Below are 18,688 nucleotides of genomic sequence, written 5' to 3'. Positions count from 1 at the left end.
TCTACATCTTCCGATATTTTTCCATGAGTTGTCCCCTTTTATGAAGGGTGTATGTAAAATTGTTGTAATTTTGTCATTTTAATATTGAAACGACAAACGTTACTGTGAATCAATTCTATGATAAATATTTTTACACTAGAACCAATATATGAGAATATATGAAATTAAATACCTTGTTTTATTATCTTACTTGGCAACTGTGTTTACACAATTACACGTGAAATCTATATATATATATATAAAAGAAAGTCGTGTTAGTTACGCTATAACTCAAGATAGGTCGAACTGGTTTAGCTGAAAATTGATGAGGAGGTAGCTTAGAACTAGGAGACGGACATAGGAACTTTTTTATCTTGTGTGCATTTTTTTTATTCCGCGCGGAAGTCGCGGGTAAAAGTAGTATATTATAAGAAAAATAAACAATTTCAATTATTAAAAATTTAATTATGGTCATAATACACAAAAAAAACTTCAAAATAAATCAGGTACAAGATGATAAAAGATATGTAAAAAAACAACAAAATACAGGCCACTTTGCCGAAATAGTTAGCACTGGGAATTTTCACTGAGTTTGAGAAAGCTCGAGAGGTTGTCATCTCTTCCTGTGCCTGTGCTCTGAGCGAGTGGCGTTCGTTTTCGAAGGCTTCTCTTTGTATCGGCTGTCGTCTGCAAAATATATAAAATTGGAAGGAAAAACTGAATCGTGGTATTTCACTACCGAAAAACATGAACAAAGAAAATGTAATTTGTTTTTGTGTACTCAGCAGTATCAGATAAAATTCAATGTCATAAATGAATACTGTCAAGTTAGAGGTCAGACAATCAGCGAGGTATTTACATTGAGAAATTACTACTTTAAGTTACCGTCGTGATATCTTCAGCGGGATAATTCGTCTTGCAGAGTATGTTAATACCTCGTTCCTTGCGGCGATGTCTCCTGTCCCTGGAGGCGCGCGAGTCTGGTGAGGAGCGGCGGCGCGCCGGCGACTCCGCCCACCACCAGGCGGGCGGCGGCGCGGGCTGGGGGGGGCCCGGCGCTGGCGGCACGGGGGGGCGCCCGCGCAGCTCCGGCACACACATCGTCGCCGCAGACATCGGACATGGAATCTAACACAAATAAGCAAACTAATAAAAATAAACACTAAAATTTTAAATTTAACAAAATCAAAATTGACCTAGAACTCCACTGCAGTGACGCGCGTCAGTGATTACATATTATACATATAGTGATCCCTTTTATGGAAACCCACAGTTATACACAGAGAATTAAAAGGAAGAATAAGATTTCAGTTAATAAAAACTGAATAAAATTGTCATTCTGACCGGCGGATAGGCGGCGGGCGGGAGTCTGTAGGAGACAGGAGTGGGGGGCTCGACCTCTGCACAGAGCGGCGGCGGCGGCGGAGCGCGCTGCGGACTGTCGGGGCTCGCCAGCTGCTTCTTGAGAGAGTTGAAGTCGTTGCTCATGTCGCGGTATCTCTGCAGACACTCCTGCCACATGCCCGCCATCTCCGCCATCTCAGAGCGCTGCTTGTTGATCTCCTCCTAGTTTTGGAACATTTCTATGAGGATTACATCGTGTTAGCTGTCCCCTTAAACATAAAAAATCATGTGATAACGCTAGATATCCTTTGCTGCACTTGATACTAGATAAAAAGAAAGTATTGTGAGTCGTGTGTGTTACATACCATGAGACGGGCGTCGGTGTCGCCGACGTCGCGCGAGACGGTCTCGTAACGTCGCATACATTCGCGCCACAGCCGCAGCTGCGCCGCCGCAGACTCGCGCACGTTCTCCGCCTCCTAAATCACCATCGGATTTGTCATACATACGAGTACACCACACATCTTCCGAACTTACGACATAAATATACAGTGCACATAAACCACATATTATGTACCTGAACGTTCTTGTCGTTATCCTGCGTTTGCGACATGCCCTTGAAGCAGCGCATCAACTCCTTCCACAGCTTCATCATCTTGTCCATCGCCTCGCGCTGCTCCGCGATCTCTTGCTGCGCAAACAACAGAGCTTAAGTTTCTAGCCTCTTGATTATCGGATGAGATCGTGTGTTTATGAGATATTACCGTTTGTGATATAAATAAACGAAATGCACTCGGCATTTACCTTCACAACCCTCATGTAGTTGCTGCGGCCGCTGGCGGTGCTGGTCTCGCCATCGGCGCCGCTGAGACCGGAGTCGCGCTCCTTCTCCGAGTAGCGCTCGTCGACGTCGCGCGACGCCACCGACTGCCTGTCGAACTGCTCCAGATGCCGGCGCGACTTCTCCTTGTTGGACAGATCGTAGATCCGCTCGCGCACCTCCGCCTTGTCCTCGTAGTACCTGTCGCGGTTGCGGTCTCCGTAGCGCCGGTTCCTCTGCAGCTCGCCGCGCTTCACCTTGTGCGGGTCGCTGCGGGCGGTGCCGCGCGGCTCGTCGCCGCACTCGCGCTGGATCTCGAAGCTCCTGCTCGCCTTCTTCTCGCAATACCTCCTCCTGTCGTCGCCGTACCTGTCTCTCGTCTGCTCCCGTCTGTCGTAGTCCTTGTACTCCCTCTGCCTGCCCCCGTAGCCGGCGTCGATGCAGCTGCCGGGCGGCGTCACGTTGGGGCCGTACTCGTAGTAGGCATTTTCGGCGAGATGAGGTCTAGACTTGAGCATGTCGAGCTTGCTCTCGCAGTTGTACTTCCTGCTCTGGGAGTAGCAGCAGACGCACTTGTCGGCGTTGTGCCTGCGCTCGTCGACGGGCGAGTAGGTGTCGCGGAGGCGCACCAGACTGCCGAAGTTGTCGTGGCTGCGGATGCGCGAGGGCGAGGCGGGGGCGGGGGCGGGGGCGCGGGCGGGGCGGCGCGCTGGACTGCCGGACCCCTCGTACACCTCGCCCCGCGGCGCCACCTCGCACTGCAGCGACTTGTTGCTGATCGTTCTCGACTGGAAACCACACGACACTGAACGAAGTGTCCTACGACTAGTATTCCCAGTACATCATGGTACTTACAACTGTGTTGTATCGGGAAGGTTTCCTGTTTATTTGAGCGCATAGTTTTGCAAATGTTTCCAACAGAACTGTTTGATCTATTATCGGAGCGGGTGGTTGCTCCTTTGGACGTGAAATATTACTGAAAATTTTAAATTGGTTAAAATCAGTAGTACAACTAGCAACCTCATGACTATGCGAACTCATATAGAACTCCCGAGTTATTAGAAAACGTGTAATACAATGTTTGTATGTTACTTTAAATGAATTAGTACTTCCTCCTCCCTCGTCTTTTCCCTCATCTTCCGCTTTACATGTGACGTTGAGTTAGTTATTCCAAATATTTTAATGTGCATTAGTCACATAACTTCAGATGTACTGCTTGTATATATAAGTACAAAGTGAGTATTGTGTACGTGTTGTCACGGTCCCGAGTGGGCGCAGAGTCCTCGCGGTGACGTCTATGGTGATGCCGGTGCTCGGCGGCCTCGCGCTCGCGGCTCGCCTTACGCTCCTCGTGCTTACGCAAATGTCGCTGTCTTTACGTACAAACATTTTTATATTCATTTACAAATATTTCTGGTGAGTCAGTTGTTAAGCCGGGCAAGAGTACTCTTGTTCCCGAGATGCCAAATTAAATGCTTGTTAGGTAGTGAACTCATATAGCTTTTTTTTGATGTGAAACATCTATAGGATCACTTGTAAACCGAATCGTTGGGTTGGCGACGCTTGCCGTGGCGACGGGTCGCCAAGCTATACTGAGGTATACATATATATATTTTATGTGTTTAGTTTAATAATATTCAATATTTAATATTACTATTATTATTATTTATTATTCCACATATTTATTTTCTGATTTAAACATTTTTCTTAATATTATTATTATTATAATTACTATCATTACTATCATTGCCATTGCCATTGCATTTGCCATTGCCATTGTCATTATCATTATTACTATTATTTATTTAATTATAATATTTAATATTTTATGCACATTACTTGTACACACACGATGTTTCACATCTGCCAGGCGTCCCATGACGGCTCACAAGTTTTTTTTTTACTTTTATAAAATTACACAAATGTTAGAGGCTTTAAGGATACTTATTAGACAGTAGAAGAGATATCTCGATAGTTGTAGAACTTAAGTCTTATAGTTTTTGTCTATCATCTATGCATATTGCATTTTAAGTGAACTGATCTGTCACAAAAATGTTCGTACTTTTTTTGTATAAATATATAGCAGGATACGTAGATATCTAATGTAATAACGCAGATGTAAGAAGTCATCAACTTACTTCTTTTTATCTTTCTTAATAGCCTCTTCCAGAAACTGATAAATGAAGGAATCCTGATCTTGTGGCACTGACTCGAGAGCACCTTCTTCTTCCTTAAACCAACACTGTTAGTCGGCCTTCGTACAATAGCATTTTATGAATTTAAACCCTCACCTTACTTTACTTATGCATTACCTACTTTATTGACCTAACATTGGAGAAAACAGCCAAACTGTTTCTAGAATTCTAGAATCTTTGATACTACATCAAATGTATACCTTTAATTTTGTAAATCATCAGCCTTTGTCTACCTACTGCTGGATTTACGTCTAATATATGAGATAATAACAACGTAAAATGCGAAATAAAATTAAAATCATACTCGAGACGGAGACATTGAGCGTGGTGTGGATACCAGGCCGGCCTTTAATGCAAGCGATATTCCCTCTCTCCTAAAAATATACCGAAATCATTGGTTTTTATTTTTCTAGACTTGTATTTAGTACCATTGGTAATAACTTACGCAGTACGCCGGTGATGTCGCGGTGAGCGCGACGCCCTGTGCAAGTCCACTTGCGACATCGTAGGACTACTGTCCCTATACGCCACATAACGTAAAACAACCACAAAATTAGAAATCTGATCGAGCTCAATTCTTAAAATACTTTTGAGTGCAATTTATGCAAGTCCAAACTACGTATTTATATTATTAGTAGTATTATTTATTTATTTATAATACAATGTTAACCTAAAATACAACTATGTCCCACAAAATATGCGGAATAAAAAATAGAAAACGGGGTAAAAATTATCCTATGTCCTTTTCCTGGTTCTAAGCTACCTGCCCACCAATTTTCAGTCAAATCGATTCAGCCGTTCTTGAATTATAAATAGTGTAACTTAACACAACTTTCTTTTATATATATAGATTATTTGACGTCATTTTTTCATACGTTTAAAATATAACAAAACTGCCGAAGTTTACGACTCTGTCATAAACAGATGAAAACAAACATATTTTGATTTGGCCCAATAATTGCCCGTAAAACTTGACCCGTGAAACCGTGGGTTTCTGAGATCCTATCCCCGTTTCAGATCAGGGATGACGATATGTTTTATACAGATATTTTTGGTCTCGAAAACCTGCGTTAAGTAGTGATGCTTGATGTGGGTATATAGAAATATTAGTTGTCTCATATGATTAGCGAAGTATTCAATATAATGTGGGGACAACCTGTTGGTGTTGCCGGTGACGTCAGTGGGGCCGACCGACGTGTTCTGCAGGCTCGCCTTCGCTGAACAAACTCTCCGTCCGTTCTGTTTCGACGCCTGCTAATTTTACATTTCCAAACTTAACTGAGAGGTCACATTAGCAACCATTACAAAAACTTTAATAGTGTAATGTTCGATTAGGGATCGAAAGAAGTTTGCAGTACAATTATCGTTTGTAAATTGGTATTGTTTGTTTAGAGGTGATATACTTACGTTGGCGGAGTCGTCTGTGGCTAGCGAGCGGCTGTCGTCGGGGCCGTCGCGTTTCTTCTTCTTGCGCTTACGTTTCGAGGCATCGAATACTTTGAACAATTTCTTACTATCACTCTTCTGACACTCCATCGGATATCCGCGCAAAGATCGCAACACATTAGAGCAAATTAACTTAATCTAATTTAATCATTACTCTTAACACTGATAAATGGTTTATTTTATAGAATAAATGCAAAATCGGAATTTTCACAAAATCATTGACCAAACAAACACGGGCGTAAGTGAAAGGTGTCAATTTTGCATGAAAATATTGAATATGGAACCGTCGGAAGAAATTTCTAGCAGTGACAGTTTGTTAACTGCCAGAACATTTCAATATGTTTATGTACATTTTTTATATAAAATCTCGAGACGCAAAATTGTTTTTTGGTTTGTATTTTATTATCTTTTAGATTACTTATAAATGGCTAAAAATTTTAAGTTATAATGTATCCAGTTTCTGCAATTCCTAAATAAACTTTCTAATACCCACAAATTAGTAAATTTGAAATTTACTAATTAATAAACAATGAATTAATCAATAAATCTACCAAAACTGGTTGTTTTCAGTTGTATTACTAATAAGAAACAAGTACTAATTCCGCGCTATGCTTGTTTGTAGGTTATGAAAAAAAAAATGTGAACAGAAAAATCTTTTTTTTTTGTAAATTGTAAATTATATTTTATCATTTAATATCATCTTCGTATACCACACAAGTCTTATCCAATAGGTTTGCCAGCTAGCAGTTCTAAATCACTGCAATAAATGTATTTGTCAACTTACAAGCAACGTAGGACTTTAATAACAATGTGTAGTCGAAATCATTTTGGTCATTTAACAAATTGTATTGTTACCACTAACAAAGTATTATACAAAGTGTTTTCATTAAAAATGATTTCAATTGGGGAAGATAATTTTGTTCGAAAGGAGAAGTTAGTTAAAAATGCCAATTGGAAAGAAAAGAATTCAGATTCAATTTCAATATATTATAGATTATTGTAATAATTCACATTAAACTTAATTAAAACTTATAGCCCACATAAGCTCCTCGCCGCTACTGCTTCACTTCTCCCGGAGACGGAGGTGCCAAAGGTACTCGGTATAAATCTCCATCATAAAACCAATAAACAGATTCAAGTCCCATTTTATTATAAAAATCAAAATTACGAGTTATAATACATCTGTTTCTCAATCGAACAAAAGATATCGATTATAGCACATTGACATTCTTGTAAATAAATCATCATGGACATAAATAACAAAAAGAATCGCATTGTACAGACTAACACTCGACCGCTATAAGTGACGTCCACCCACTCTATATACACGTACCGCCTCGGTAGCACTCGCGTCCTCTCGCGTCCCGCGCACTGCCCGCACTGCCGCACTGCCGCACTACTGCACTACCGCACTACTGTACTGCCGCATTGCCGCACTACCGCACTACCGCACTGCCGCACTGCCGCACTGTCCGGCGCGCGTCTACTGCTCGGCGCGCGGCTCGTCGGCGCGCTGGCTGCACTGGTACAGCACGTCGGCCAGCTCGTGCGCCACCTTCTGGTCCAGGATCTGACTCATGACGAGCGACAGCAGGCGGCGCTCGTGTCGGCGGATCAGCGGCCGGTTCTCCGGGTGCTCGGCCAGCCGCAGCAGCGTGGCGGCCGCACGTCGCAGCATGTCCAGCGACGTGCCCATCGCGTCCGGGTTGTCGCGCAGCGCTGCAACGCCGTGGTGGTTGGCCACGCCCAGTGCAGCGTGCTCCGCGCGCTCGATGAACGCCACGAGGTGCGCCACCGCGGGCGCGTGCAGCGCGACCTCGCGCGCCGCCGCTCCCCCAGCGCCCGCCAGGTAATGCAGGATGTTGACCGCGAACTCGCGCACCACCGGCCTCTCCGGCCGGCACAGGTCGCGCGCCAGCCCCGCGCACAGCTGCGCCACCCGCCCGCGCGGCGGCGTCGCCAGCACCAGGTCCACGTTCGCGTCCGTGACGCACAGTTTGCAGAGCGCCTCGAGCGCCAGCCGGCGCGGGGAGAGCGGCGAACCGGGCGCGGCGGCCGGCGGTGCGTCTCCGGCCACGGCGGCGGGACACACGCTCCAGTGCAGCAGCCCGTCCAGCAGCGGGCGCGCCACGGCCTCCGGCTGACCGGCCAGCTCGACGCTGCCGGCGATGTTGGCGCAGCAGACGAGCGCGTCCTCGCGGAGATGCGCCAGCGTGTCCCACCACCACTCGCTCTCGCCGCGCAGACTGGAGCAGCACGCCTCCACGTCGGCCTCGTCGCGCGCCGCCCGCTCGTACGCGCGCGCCCGCGCCGCTCGCGGGGCGTGCTCGTGATGCAACAGGAGAAGCTTACCCGCCAGCGCCAGAAAAGCACTCGATCGGGAGAATTCCGCCTCGTTGCCGGGCACGAAGGTCAGCCCACGGAGGATGTTCGAGAGCGCGATGCAACGCTTGGACAGGGCGTCGCGGGTCTCGTTGACCAGGTTCAAACTGGGCTCGTCACGCGTGTAGCACTCGTCCTCGTAGTCCTCCAGGCGTCGCCGCTTGAGCACCCCGGCGGGGTCGCGGATGAGGAGCGTCGGCCGCCGCTCCGGCTCCAGGTCCATGGGTTCGGCTTCGAGGTTGTCCGCGTCTGTGTCGGGCGGCGTCGGTGTGGGCGTCGGCGTGTCCGGTGCCTGCGTGGAGTCGGACGCCTGAACGTCATGATCGGGTGGCGTCTGAGGGGGCGCGGCGGGCGCCGGAGGTGCGGGGGGCGAGGGCGGCCTGTCGCCCGGCAGCAGGCGCACGAAGGGCAGCGGCAGGAACTCTCCGCGGAAGCAGGGCACGACGTGGGCGGCGCCCGCCGAGTCGCCGCCGAACTGCCACGGCTCCAGCACGTCCTCGACGCGCTCGCTGTCGGATTCGCACTCGTCTGGCGCAAACAGGTCCTCGTCGCTCTTGTGTACGACGGTGTGCCGCCGACGAGATTGCAGCGTGTAATTCTCGCCGGAGAGCACGCGCACGCGGTCGGCGGGGTCGGGGGGCTCCGCTCTCCGCCTGACTTTCGCCGGTGGCTCGGCAGTCGTCGGCGTCGCGTACCACGGTTCGTTCTCCGGCATCGGGGCGTCGAAAACGTCGCTCAAACTCCGATGGAAATGCTCCAGCAAGAGATCCAGCAGGCCCGGCATGTGCTGCAGGCCGAAGTAACTTATACAGTTATCGTCGAAGAGCAGTATGTTGAGGATATCTAGCGCCCAGCAAGTCTCCGCTAGCAGGCCGGACTTCAGCGCCATCATGATGCGCCAGGCGTCGACGGGCGCCACGTCCGCCTTGGTGAGCCGACGCCGCTTCTCGCCGGTGGGCACCGTGGACTCGACGCACTCCGGGGGGAAAGTCAACTCTCGCTTGATCTGGCCCGCTCCCCCGGCCTGCACCGAACTCTGTACGCGAAACAATTTGTATTAACAAATAAATATTGTATTGTGTTAAAATGAGCAAAAGTAAGATATTTGTCAGTGATACATACCGGCGGCTGGTAGGGCTGGTGCGGCGGCCAGGCGGGCGGCTGCGCGGGCGAGGCGGGCAGCGGTGCGCGCCAGGCGGGCTGCGGCGCGGGCGAGCGGGCAAAGCCGGCGCCCCAGGGGCCCGGGCCGGGGAAGCGCGCGCCGCCCGCAGAGAACGGCTCGCCCTTCGCGAAGTCCGGGTGCCTGCGCGGTGCGCCCGCTGGCCCCGCGCCCGCAGCGCCCGCGCCCGCCGCCCCGCTCGCCGCCCCCGCCGCGCTGGGAGCGCCCGCGTTCGCACCTTTACCACCACCGTACTGTAACATCACAACATATATAAAAATTATTTAAATATTGTACATTTAATATCTGTCGAGGAGGCCCTATAAAACTTCATTGATATTGGCAAACTTAACATATAGTTGAAATATTTTTTCAAGCATGCAGGTTATGTGTGTACAATTCATCGTTCTATCGTGACAAATCAGAACGTGAAATTATTAATCAGTAGCGAGTTTCCACATTTAGTCTGTAACTTTAAAATTTAACTGATGGTATAAATAGAACGTCATTACTTATGTAGCGTTAAAACATACATTTAGTCGGATTTTAAAACTTACATTAAAGTAAAGCAACAACTGAACACACTACCTTTTTAATTTTAAAACTCCTAATGCTTTGAGCATTAAGTTTTGAATCAACTGATGATGATAATGTTAGCTATTTAACATCGGAAGCTATACACATTTTTTTAATAAGTCTAACTAGCAATTTTAATACAGCTGTCTCAAAGCGAAAACAGAATATAGTCAAAACAGTGGTATTAAATCCATCACTTGTTATAAACGCTAGCCGTAAACCCAAACAGGTGAGTTACAAAGATGAATTGCCACAATCAATCGAATGATAAAATAACAAATTAGGCTCAACCAAAGATTTACAAACATAGATAGAATCATTTATTTCAGATTTTAAAAACTTTCGAATAATCTTTTTTGAAGAAACTTGTGCCCCTTATTGGTCTATTCTATGAGAATAAATCTTTACAAACCAGCAATAATTAGATGCATCCGAGGATGTAGTAGCCGCAATATAGACAAAGCTACGATTCTGTTACACTTAGAGCTAAGCTTAACACGTTCCATGCCACTAATATTACTTCGTTCGAAAGTAAACTCGCCAGACGAGTCTGTGGCATCGAACGTGTTAAATGACCGCTGTGAAATGCATGCAAATGATCCAGTGATCAATATAATCCGACGGGTAATGCCACCACCACACACTCTATACCTTGACTTCCATTTCATTTTAAAAGGTTTGGTTAAATTTTGATAGGTAAACGGGTTTTGGTACAGTTTGAGCGGCCGCCGAATGTTTCGACGTCCGATATATTCGATAAGCCAATTAATAACACCGCAAGCCAAAATTTAGTTAAAAACGTAAACAGAAGAAAAATTAACAGTGATAGCTGAAATTTCGTTAAGCGAGTGGTATTATTTCAATATAATGAAGCCAAAACCACTGATGATTGGCCCCCCACCGGCTCGCTCCCCGCCGCCGTCCTACTCTCCTTGTGATCGCATCAACTCGCTCCAGTCGCCAGTCGAAACACATCAAATTACAATTTTAACTATAGAAAACAGTTAAAAAAACTTCATATTTTTCTTTTCAACATTATCAAGTATCAAAGTTATCATATTTCAAATGATTTTCGCCTGATTGCATTCTAATTTAAATTCTCTATTCATATGACATCTTTATAATTTTTTTGCAAACAAATATAAATTTGAAGGTGGGCGGGGCGAGGTGTATGTGGGCGGGGCGTGGCGGGGGCGGGGGCGGGGCCGGTGCGTGCGTGTATGGAGACCGTACGTTGCCAATAGTATGGGAAGCGGTGTCGAGTGCGTGGTACAAACGTCCGTACGTAGGGCCGCGCGCTGTTGGGCAGCGGCGCCACCAGCTGGCGAGCGAGCTGCGAGCTCATTAGGCTACCGACCGCCGGCTGCGCGCCGCCAGACATCTACACATCACCAAACAGACCGTCACGACGACAACCTAACCCCACACTTAGTTATCCTTTTAAATTATCACAATGTACTAACATTATGAACTTTATACAAAGAGCATAATATATTTCAATCGATATTTTCATAAAAACAGTACATAAACACTAGCGCAATAAAAAAGCACATTTAAACGTACAATTACACCTAATTCATAACAACCATGCTATATTATATTGAATCAAGCTATTGTAATGACAAACAAAGTTACAATATTTCGTTTCAATTCAATAAATTCAACTTTTATAAAATTACAAACTAAGATTCTGAAAGGAAATGATTAAAATTAGCTTAACTAAGGAGATATCTGGATATTTTTTTTACAACTATGAAGAGTTACTTAAAACTAAATATATTATCATAATTTTCAATGGTCCTATAACAATTGTATTCAAAAATATTGTTATTTCTGTAAGGCCTCTAATTGCCTGGATGGAAATACTGTTGTTATACATGTTTGACAGTGAAAACTCACCATTACATACATCTAAAACACAACAAATTATTACCTGTTACTTTGATTATGTTCCTTATTTTCTTCCTTGAAATTTTATAAATAAAATACAACGTAAATCTTCGAAACTAATATTTGCTTCATGCGTCGCGAGTATCGCGTTATTCGCTTTCCATACATACAACGTTAAATCGTCGACGTGAGTCATCTTGCATGTAGCATCGTGACTACATGTCATCTATATAGATTTACTGAGCAATCTTAAAAATTGCCGTGATTTTCAAACAGGTTGTGGTTCAGAGGTTCAAAGGTTTTCAAAGGTTCGTACCTTTATGATATGGTATTGTGTTAAGTCGGTTGGCGACTAAAATCTCCGAGTTTCGAAGATTTACGTTGCCTTGTGTACGAAGAGCCTTACAGTAATGTATAATGTAATAGTGAAGTTGTTAGTTGTCAGATGTTACAAGTAGATGTGGTCTTACCTCAATGGGGGGCGTGTGCTGCGGATGCTGGGGGTGCGGCGAGTGCTGCGCGTGCGGCGCGTGGGGCGCATGTTGAGGGTGTTGGGGATGTTGAGGGTGCTGGGGGTGTTGGGGGTGCTGCGGGTGCGGATGCGGGGCGGGCTGGGCGCGGTAGTAGTCGGGGTAGGGCTGCGCGGGGGGCGGGGTGCCGGGGGGCGGAGGCGCGCCCGCACGGTACCCGCCCGCGTACCCCCCGTACCGGTACTCGCCGCTGCCGTACGCTCTGTAACAACATTCACATTGCATCAAATATTATAACAAGTATTAGCTCTCATTTTGTCAAATAAATAACGTATGCATATACATTTAGCAGATTTGAGAAATGAAACGACATCCACATTTAGTTTAGTAATTTGCATGTAAACAGTATTTTTCTTTCATTAGTGCGTTTTTCAACGTATGTTTTAGGTTAAAATTACGCACCTGTCACCTTCTGGACCATATGGAGGATAAACAGGCCTATTTGATGGGTATGGAGATCCATATTCGTACCCGTATCCTTGTTGGTAACCTGAAATATGATACAATCTATTTTAGATAAAAAAGTTAAAGATAATATTCCACAAAACATACAAAAAGCACAAAGTACTAAATAAAAAAGACATGTTCATTGGTTTATAATTTTATTTTCTATTTTTTAAAGCAATTCTATAAATAAATATATTACAGACACTAATGTGGGTAATTTAAAAAATCGTGCAACACTTGTATTTAAAAGACACACAGAACAGCAAACATATCAAAACAGCCACAACAAACAAGCAAGAGATAGGACAGAGTGTGTACAGGTGAGGTGAATCCATATTTACAATTTATACAAATTGACCCCAAAATGTGACTTTATCCAAAAATGCAAGAAGGTTGATGATACAGTTACTAAATGATTTGTTTGTCTTTTTTTAGCAGTCATTAATAAAATGTTATTTATATTTTTTATTTTTGTTTTAATTTTCAAAGATATTGATTATTTATGACATGCTTTTGTGATTCATGTTGAATGAAGGAAGGTTAATAAGATGATGTGCACGTGTTTGGGGGTGTGTGTGATGGGGGGTGGGTTAGGTACCTGGGGGTCTGCGCGGCCCCGGCGGCTCGTCGAAGGGGTTGGAGGCGGCGAGGTTGTCCCCGCCCGGCCCGCCGCCTACAACCACATGGTTTTATTCTACCCGCTACTTCACAGCGAAACTTTACTGACACTTTTCTACTTTGTCTAAATAAAATTCACTAATATTCTAAACGTACAAAATAAGGAAAGTATCAGTAAATCCCCATTAATATAATCCCCAAAATACCGCCATCAAGAATTCATATTCTAAAACCGTTGACATGAAAATTGATAGCAATAACTTAAAACGACAGTGCTATTAGAAGAGTTAGTGGAAAGCATTGAGACGCATGGTTTTGTTATAGCGAGTAACACACATGGTTAGCCGGAAGTAGCACAAATAAAGAAAACAAGCGGCCACGCTTCGGCCCGTGTCTGCATGGTCTAGAACCGCTAGGTCATCTAGTGCTAGCCTAGTGCTCATGTACAGCATCAAAAGGTGCAGCTAGAATCATCACGCTAACCCGCGAATTATGCAACTATACGTCGTAATATTGTTTATATATTTATTTATATACAAGTTCAGTGTGTATGTGTGTGTTTACCCTGCGGCTGCGTGTTTGGTGGGGGGTAGCCAGCGTACTGAGCGCCGTAGCCGTCCATGCCGGGTGCCGCGGGCGCGCCGCCGCCGCCTGCTGACGGGAATGAATCTTGCGAGTTTGATGACCCTGCTGATAAACACATCACAATTAATATACGACTCTTTAAAACATAATTTAACTCGATTATACTTTAATTGAGCTACATTTGAGTCCCTTACTGAAGGTTTCTTAGCTCTCGATATAAACTTACCAGCACTAGCAGTATTATTAGATTTGCCTCCCTTCTTCTTAGTCGAGGCTTCAACTTGATTGATAATAGGCTGGGGATCGATCCCACCGCGGTCAAAGTGACATTCATATGCGAGCAGATTCTTTGTGTAGTGCTTCCTCAGGGTATAGGCCGCTGACGACGATGCGCCAATCCCCAACAGACCCGCTATATCTTTCCACGTTTTGTTCTTTGTGACCTGAGGATATTAAAAATTAATAAGTTACAAAACTATTGTTGATACAATGTACAAACTTAAACGAAACTAAATTAATATAAGTCAGATATAAAATAATAAAATCATTGTAATCTGAAAACTAGGCAGTTTTCTTATTGCCGAAACTTCTATAAAAAATAGATTGTTATTTCTGGTTATGACAAAGAAAATGAGTGAGTAAAACTATATTTGTACGTGTATTTCGACAGTTAAAACCTTTCTTCTTGTGTAGTAACGCAATAACAAGTAAAATAATGTCACATTAAAAAAAAAACTCTTAGATAAAACCACTATGAGAATCACCATAAATTTTCTAGTTTTATACCACGGCACTTACACATAACATGATTTAGGATCCATGTCTTACTTAATACATTCCCACAATATTTCCTGATTTGATTTCAAAGTGAAAATAATACAAGACATTGGATTTTCACGATGAATATACACATAATTGAGTTATGTATTACTTTAGCAACGGGAAGGTGCAGCACAAACGCAACTGTCCTAACATAAATCGAGAACTAATATTCCGAACACGTCAAGTGTAAAGTTTTCAGCAAACATCGCCAGCACGGAGCGTCGCGGCCGCCTCACGAACACAAACCGTCTATTTTACGGTATTCCTTGGAAAAGACGATAACTTGGTTTATTTAATGAGTGGAAACCTCACCATGCCGACGGTTGAGAATGTAAAGTTTTCCCAACGGAGAGCGGACACGTGAGCGGCCCTCGGCGGTTGCCAATCGACTGGCTCGCCTTACGGATGCCAACTAGGGATGGCCGGCGCACAAATATCGATGATTAAACATTACATTCAAATGTATTAATTATCTTAGTATCGATGTTATCTTGTGATATCGATATGATTATACAGAAATGTGTCACGAACGAGGTTAAATTTAACTGTAATTTCAACAGTAATCTACAAATAACTTTAAGTAACTCGTGTTTGACTAAGTGAATTTAGCTATTTCGTTGATATAAAGATCCATCTTTTTAAATTATAGATGTTATGTGTTAATTGGATATCGATATTAATCGATATTTGATATATCGATATTTGAGTGGCATCGAACATCCCTGTTGCTGACATTGTTCGTGCATCGCAAGCGGCCTCAGCGAGCGCTCTAATGATAAAAATTTATTAACTATCGTTAAAAGCCGGCGAGTTTATGGCGGTCGTTCGCACACAGCCGGCGATACATGCACAACATAAATCCTAGAAGTCGATTAGTCTCAGTTGCATGCATCAGTACAACGGCACTGCTAGAGACACGGTTGCATCACCTTTACAGTTTTAAATTTAATTGAATGGCGAGGTTTGCTCGCTGCGTCTTTGTAGGGATATTATCAAATCAACATAATATTACTACATACAACTTAGTGTAATTTTACAAAATAGTAATCCATAAATAGATACGATCCATCGACTAATAAATGTCTGACCAGAGGAAATAAATTAGAGAAGAGTAATGAAAATTTTACAATTGTACTTGTTTTCTTTGTTTTTTGAAAGACAATAAAATATGCGAAATCATATACTATTCCATGTTAACAGATTATAAAGGCATCCGAGATTTTTTCTCATTTTCGTTGGTATTTAAAAAAAATAACGAAATAGAATTTCGTAGATACCTCAACGAATCCTCCGCGGTCGCGTACTAGCAGATACAGCCGGTAGAGGTCCAGCGGCTGCTTGGATATGGTGGGGCAGGCGGCAATGGGCGTGCGCCTCTCCTCCATGAAGGCCAGCAGCCGCTCCACCCAGCCTCGGCGCTCCGGCGCGTCATCCATCTCGTACAGCTTGCCCAGCGAGTCCGACTTCTGTCCACACGCGCACACATACAACACATGCCACGACAAACAATTTATACTGCCTTGCTAATCAGAAAATGCGTTAACAGGCGTTATACACTTAAACCCAGATAAGCGAGAGCCCGGTGCCTGTTAATTAAAAGACGACTTCCGTAACAGCTAGAAACTCAAGTAAAAGAGACCTCTAAAAGCGAGAAAAATATCGCGGTCTCTTGAACTCTCGCTTATCCAGGTTCGACTGTATTTGACGTTATAGCTATCAAATCGGAAAAAATAGATAAAGTCAGCGAAACTCCCAGTTCAAAGAATATTTACACAATTTTGCTATCTTTTCATTCTATTGCTATTCTTTATTCTATGACTAAATATTACGCATGACATAAAAAAATAATGAATAAGAAGGCGCCATAACAGTAATCAGATAAATGAACGTTAAACTACAGAATATAAGGGGAATAAAAATTAGCTTAAAAGCGAAGACGTCTTTTTAACTCAATACGATAGAATCGTTTTAAACATAACAGCCAATAACCATCACCAAACAACAAAATATATATTTAAGAAGCTGTTACAACATAAAGTAAACATATTGAAGCACAAGCAAGTTTTATTGATGTCATTCAGTTCTAGATGTATTCCTTTTTTTTGTCATTAATTCAGTGCCACCGATTTGCATGTTCATTAAATCGTAGTGCCATTGAATGTGATTGACGATTTCATAGTAATATTAAAGTAAAGCAAGTGAACATAATCTTCATTTTTTTAATAACATTTCACAGCTTTTTTTTGACTAATACGAAAACAAACAAGTTTTTTTTATAGTTCTTGAAATAACTTCTTGGTTCTCTGTCTTGAGAAAGCTACTTATTTGTAAATTATTTTTTCATCATTTGCATTAAATAAAAACTTTTTTGCTATTATTTTTTTTTTATTAATATTTAAAACAATCTTCGGATCGATCCTAAAGATCGATTATTAATTTCGGGAATGAAACATATAATGAGCGAACTAGACAATGATATATACAACGACTACATGCAGTGTGATGTGTTACTTGTTAGAATAGTATTAAAGAGAGCTAACATGCCAACTATCTGACTTGATATAAACCTTTGATCTGTAGGACTCCGGCGGTATGTGACTGTTAAACACCTGAAATACATTACATATAATGCAATTCCTTCCTCACACTCCCACACTACACAACAAGCAATATATTACTGTATTTAAAACAAACAAAAAAACCATCATGGAGTTAAAATATAAAAATATACCAATAATCAAACCAACAGAACAAAAATTATGTACATCTTTGTGCATCATTTTGCCGAGAAGCATTTCTTATTCCACAAAAGTAGTTAAAGGACATGTAAACAGTCACTAAAGGGATTTGGTGACTTTAGACGCGGGAGTTGACGTGATAATTTTTGTTCACCGGCCAGTTATTAAATAAAAGTTATTTATCTAGGAGTTGGGGTATAAATTAGTCACATCGATTAGCATATCAGTTGATGTGAATACATAATATATATGTAACTAATGGTGTACAAAACTGTCGTGCTTTGACTGATGTTCACGAAACTATGATCATGTAAAGATAAGCACCGCCAAATCAAAAACTGACTTACTAAGATCGATGATACTTCTCTTAAACAATGACATGTTACATATAAGTGTGCAAAATTTTCAGTTATTTTTCATATAGATACTATATTGAGTTAGATGTAATGTGATTGTTTTTCATTTTTATTTATATTATCTTCAAAACCTTGCATCTTTAGACTGTATAAATATTTCAATCTCCAGTCTTTTGCTACAAGCTTGACTTTTATAGTTAAAATATGATCAATTATATAATTGTAGTCGGGAGTGTACTGTGGTGTGGCAATGTGAGTGTAGTGCGGCGATGAGTGTCGCCAGAGCCGGACTCACGGGACTAGAAGGCGGGCGCCAGGTGGCGGGCGCGTCGTAGTCATCGTGCATGGAGGAGTGCGAGCCGCCGCCGGGCGAGGGCGAGGGCGCCGCGCTGCCCGCGCCCCCCGCGCCCACCTCTTTACGCCCTTTCGACCCGCACTGCTCCTCGCCCGACGCTGAAACACGCACCATCATCACTTAGTACAATACGACACTGATTGGACAGATACTTTTTAGAACATGTTATTCTGCGAGTAACAATACATTGGCGGCAAATGTACTTTAGTCAGAAGTTGTGGGTTGCTAAGGTTATGCGATAGTTTACAAGTACCGGCGGAGGCGTTGCTGAGCGTGCTCTGCTGGCTGCCCTCGTCGAGCGGCGCACCGTCGGGACCTGTGGTGACGAGGGCGGTGGCGGGCGCGGCAGGCCCGTTATCATGCTCGCCAGGCGCCACCGGGGGCGGCATTGCCTCGCCCGGAGGACCCATATGTCGCGCTCCCTGTATAAAACAATTGTCATGTAC

The 18,688-nt window shown here is 43.7% G+C and overlaps 2 protein-coding genes across 2 annotated transcripts in view; both read right to left on the bottom strand.

Moving 5' to 3' along the window:
- Positions 1-491: 491 nt before the first annotated feature.
- Positions 492-6,006, bottom strand: LOC106721117 (cyclin-dependent kinase 12). The gene is made up of 13 exons (XM_045682317.1): positions 5,746-6,006; positions 5,495-5,592; positions 4,784-4,858; positions 4,643-4,712; positions 4,282-4,373; positions 3,394-3,516; positions 2,999-3,119; positions 2,128-2,931; positions 1,901-2,014; positions 1,689-1,802; positions 1,324-1,545; positions 915-1,107; positions 492-666 (listed from the first exon to the last, which is right to left on the bottom strand). The coding sequence occupies exons 1-13, from the start codon at positions 5,872-5,874 to the stop codon at positions 593-595; spliced, it is 2,229 nt and encodes a 742-aa protein (XP_045538273.1). The 5' UTR covers positions 5,875-6,006; the 3' UTR covers positions 492-592.
- A 637-nt stretch (positions 6,007-6,643) lies between these two features.
- LOC106721118 (trithorax group protein osa) overlaps positions 6,644-18,688 on the bottom strand; it is a 77,134-nt gene continuing 65,089 nt past the window's right edge. The window contains exons 7-19 of the mRNA XM_045682241.1: positions 18,496-18,664; positions 18,183-18,340; positions 17,361-17,402; positions 16,071-16,259; positions 14,198-14,414; positions 13,951-14,076; positions 13,367-13,441; positions 12,724-12,811; positions 12,262-12,523; positions 11,179-11,282; positions 9,289-9,523; positions 7,247-9,202; positions 6,644-7,190 (exon numbers count right to left, since the gene is read on the bottom strand). Coding sequence (XP_045538197.1) covers positions 7,268-9,202; positions 9,289-9,523; positions 11,179-11,282; positions 12,262-12,523; positions 12,724-12,811; positions 13,367-13,441; positions 13,951-14,076; positions 14,198-14,414; positions 16,071-16,259; positions 17,361-17,402; positions 18,183-18,340; positions 18,496-18,664 — 3,600 coding nt within the window. The 3' untranslated portion in view covers positions 6,644-7,190; positions 7,247-7,267. The remainder of the gene's footprint in view (positions 7,191-7,246; positions 9,203-9,288; positions 9,524-11,178; positions 11,283-12,261; positions 12,524-12,723; positions 12,812-13,366; positions 13,442-13,950; positions 14,077-14,197; positions 14,415-16,070; positions 16,260-17,360; positions 17,403-18,182; positions 18,341-18,495; positions 18,665-18,688) is intronic.

The sequence above is a fragment of the Papilio machaon genome, chromosome 18 (assembly GCF_912999745.1).
Source record: "Papilio machaon chromosome 18, ilPapMach1.1, whole genome shotgun sequence".
NCBI lineage: Eukaryota > Metazoa > Arthropoda > Insecta > Lepidoptera > Papilionidae > Papilio > Papilio machaon.
The sequence above is the reverse complement of the archived record's forward strand: the minus strand, read 5'-3'. Positions and strand labels throughout refer to the sequence as shown.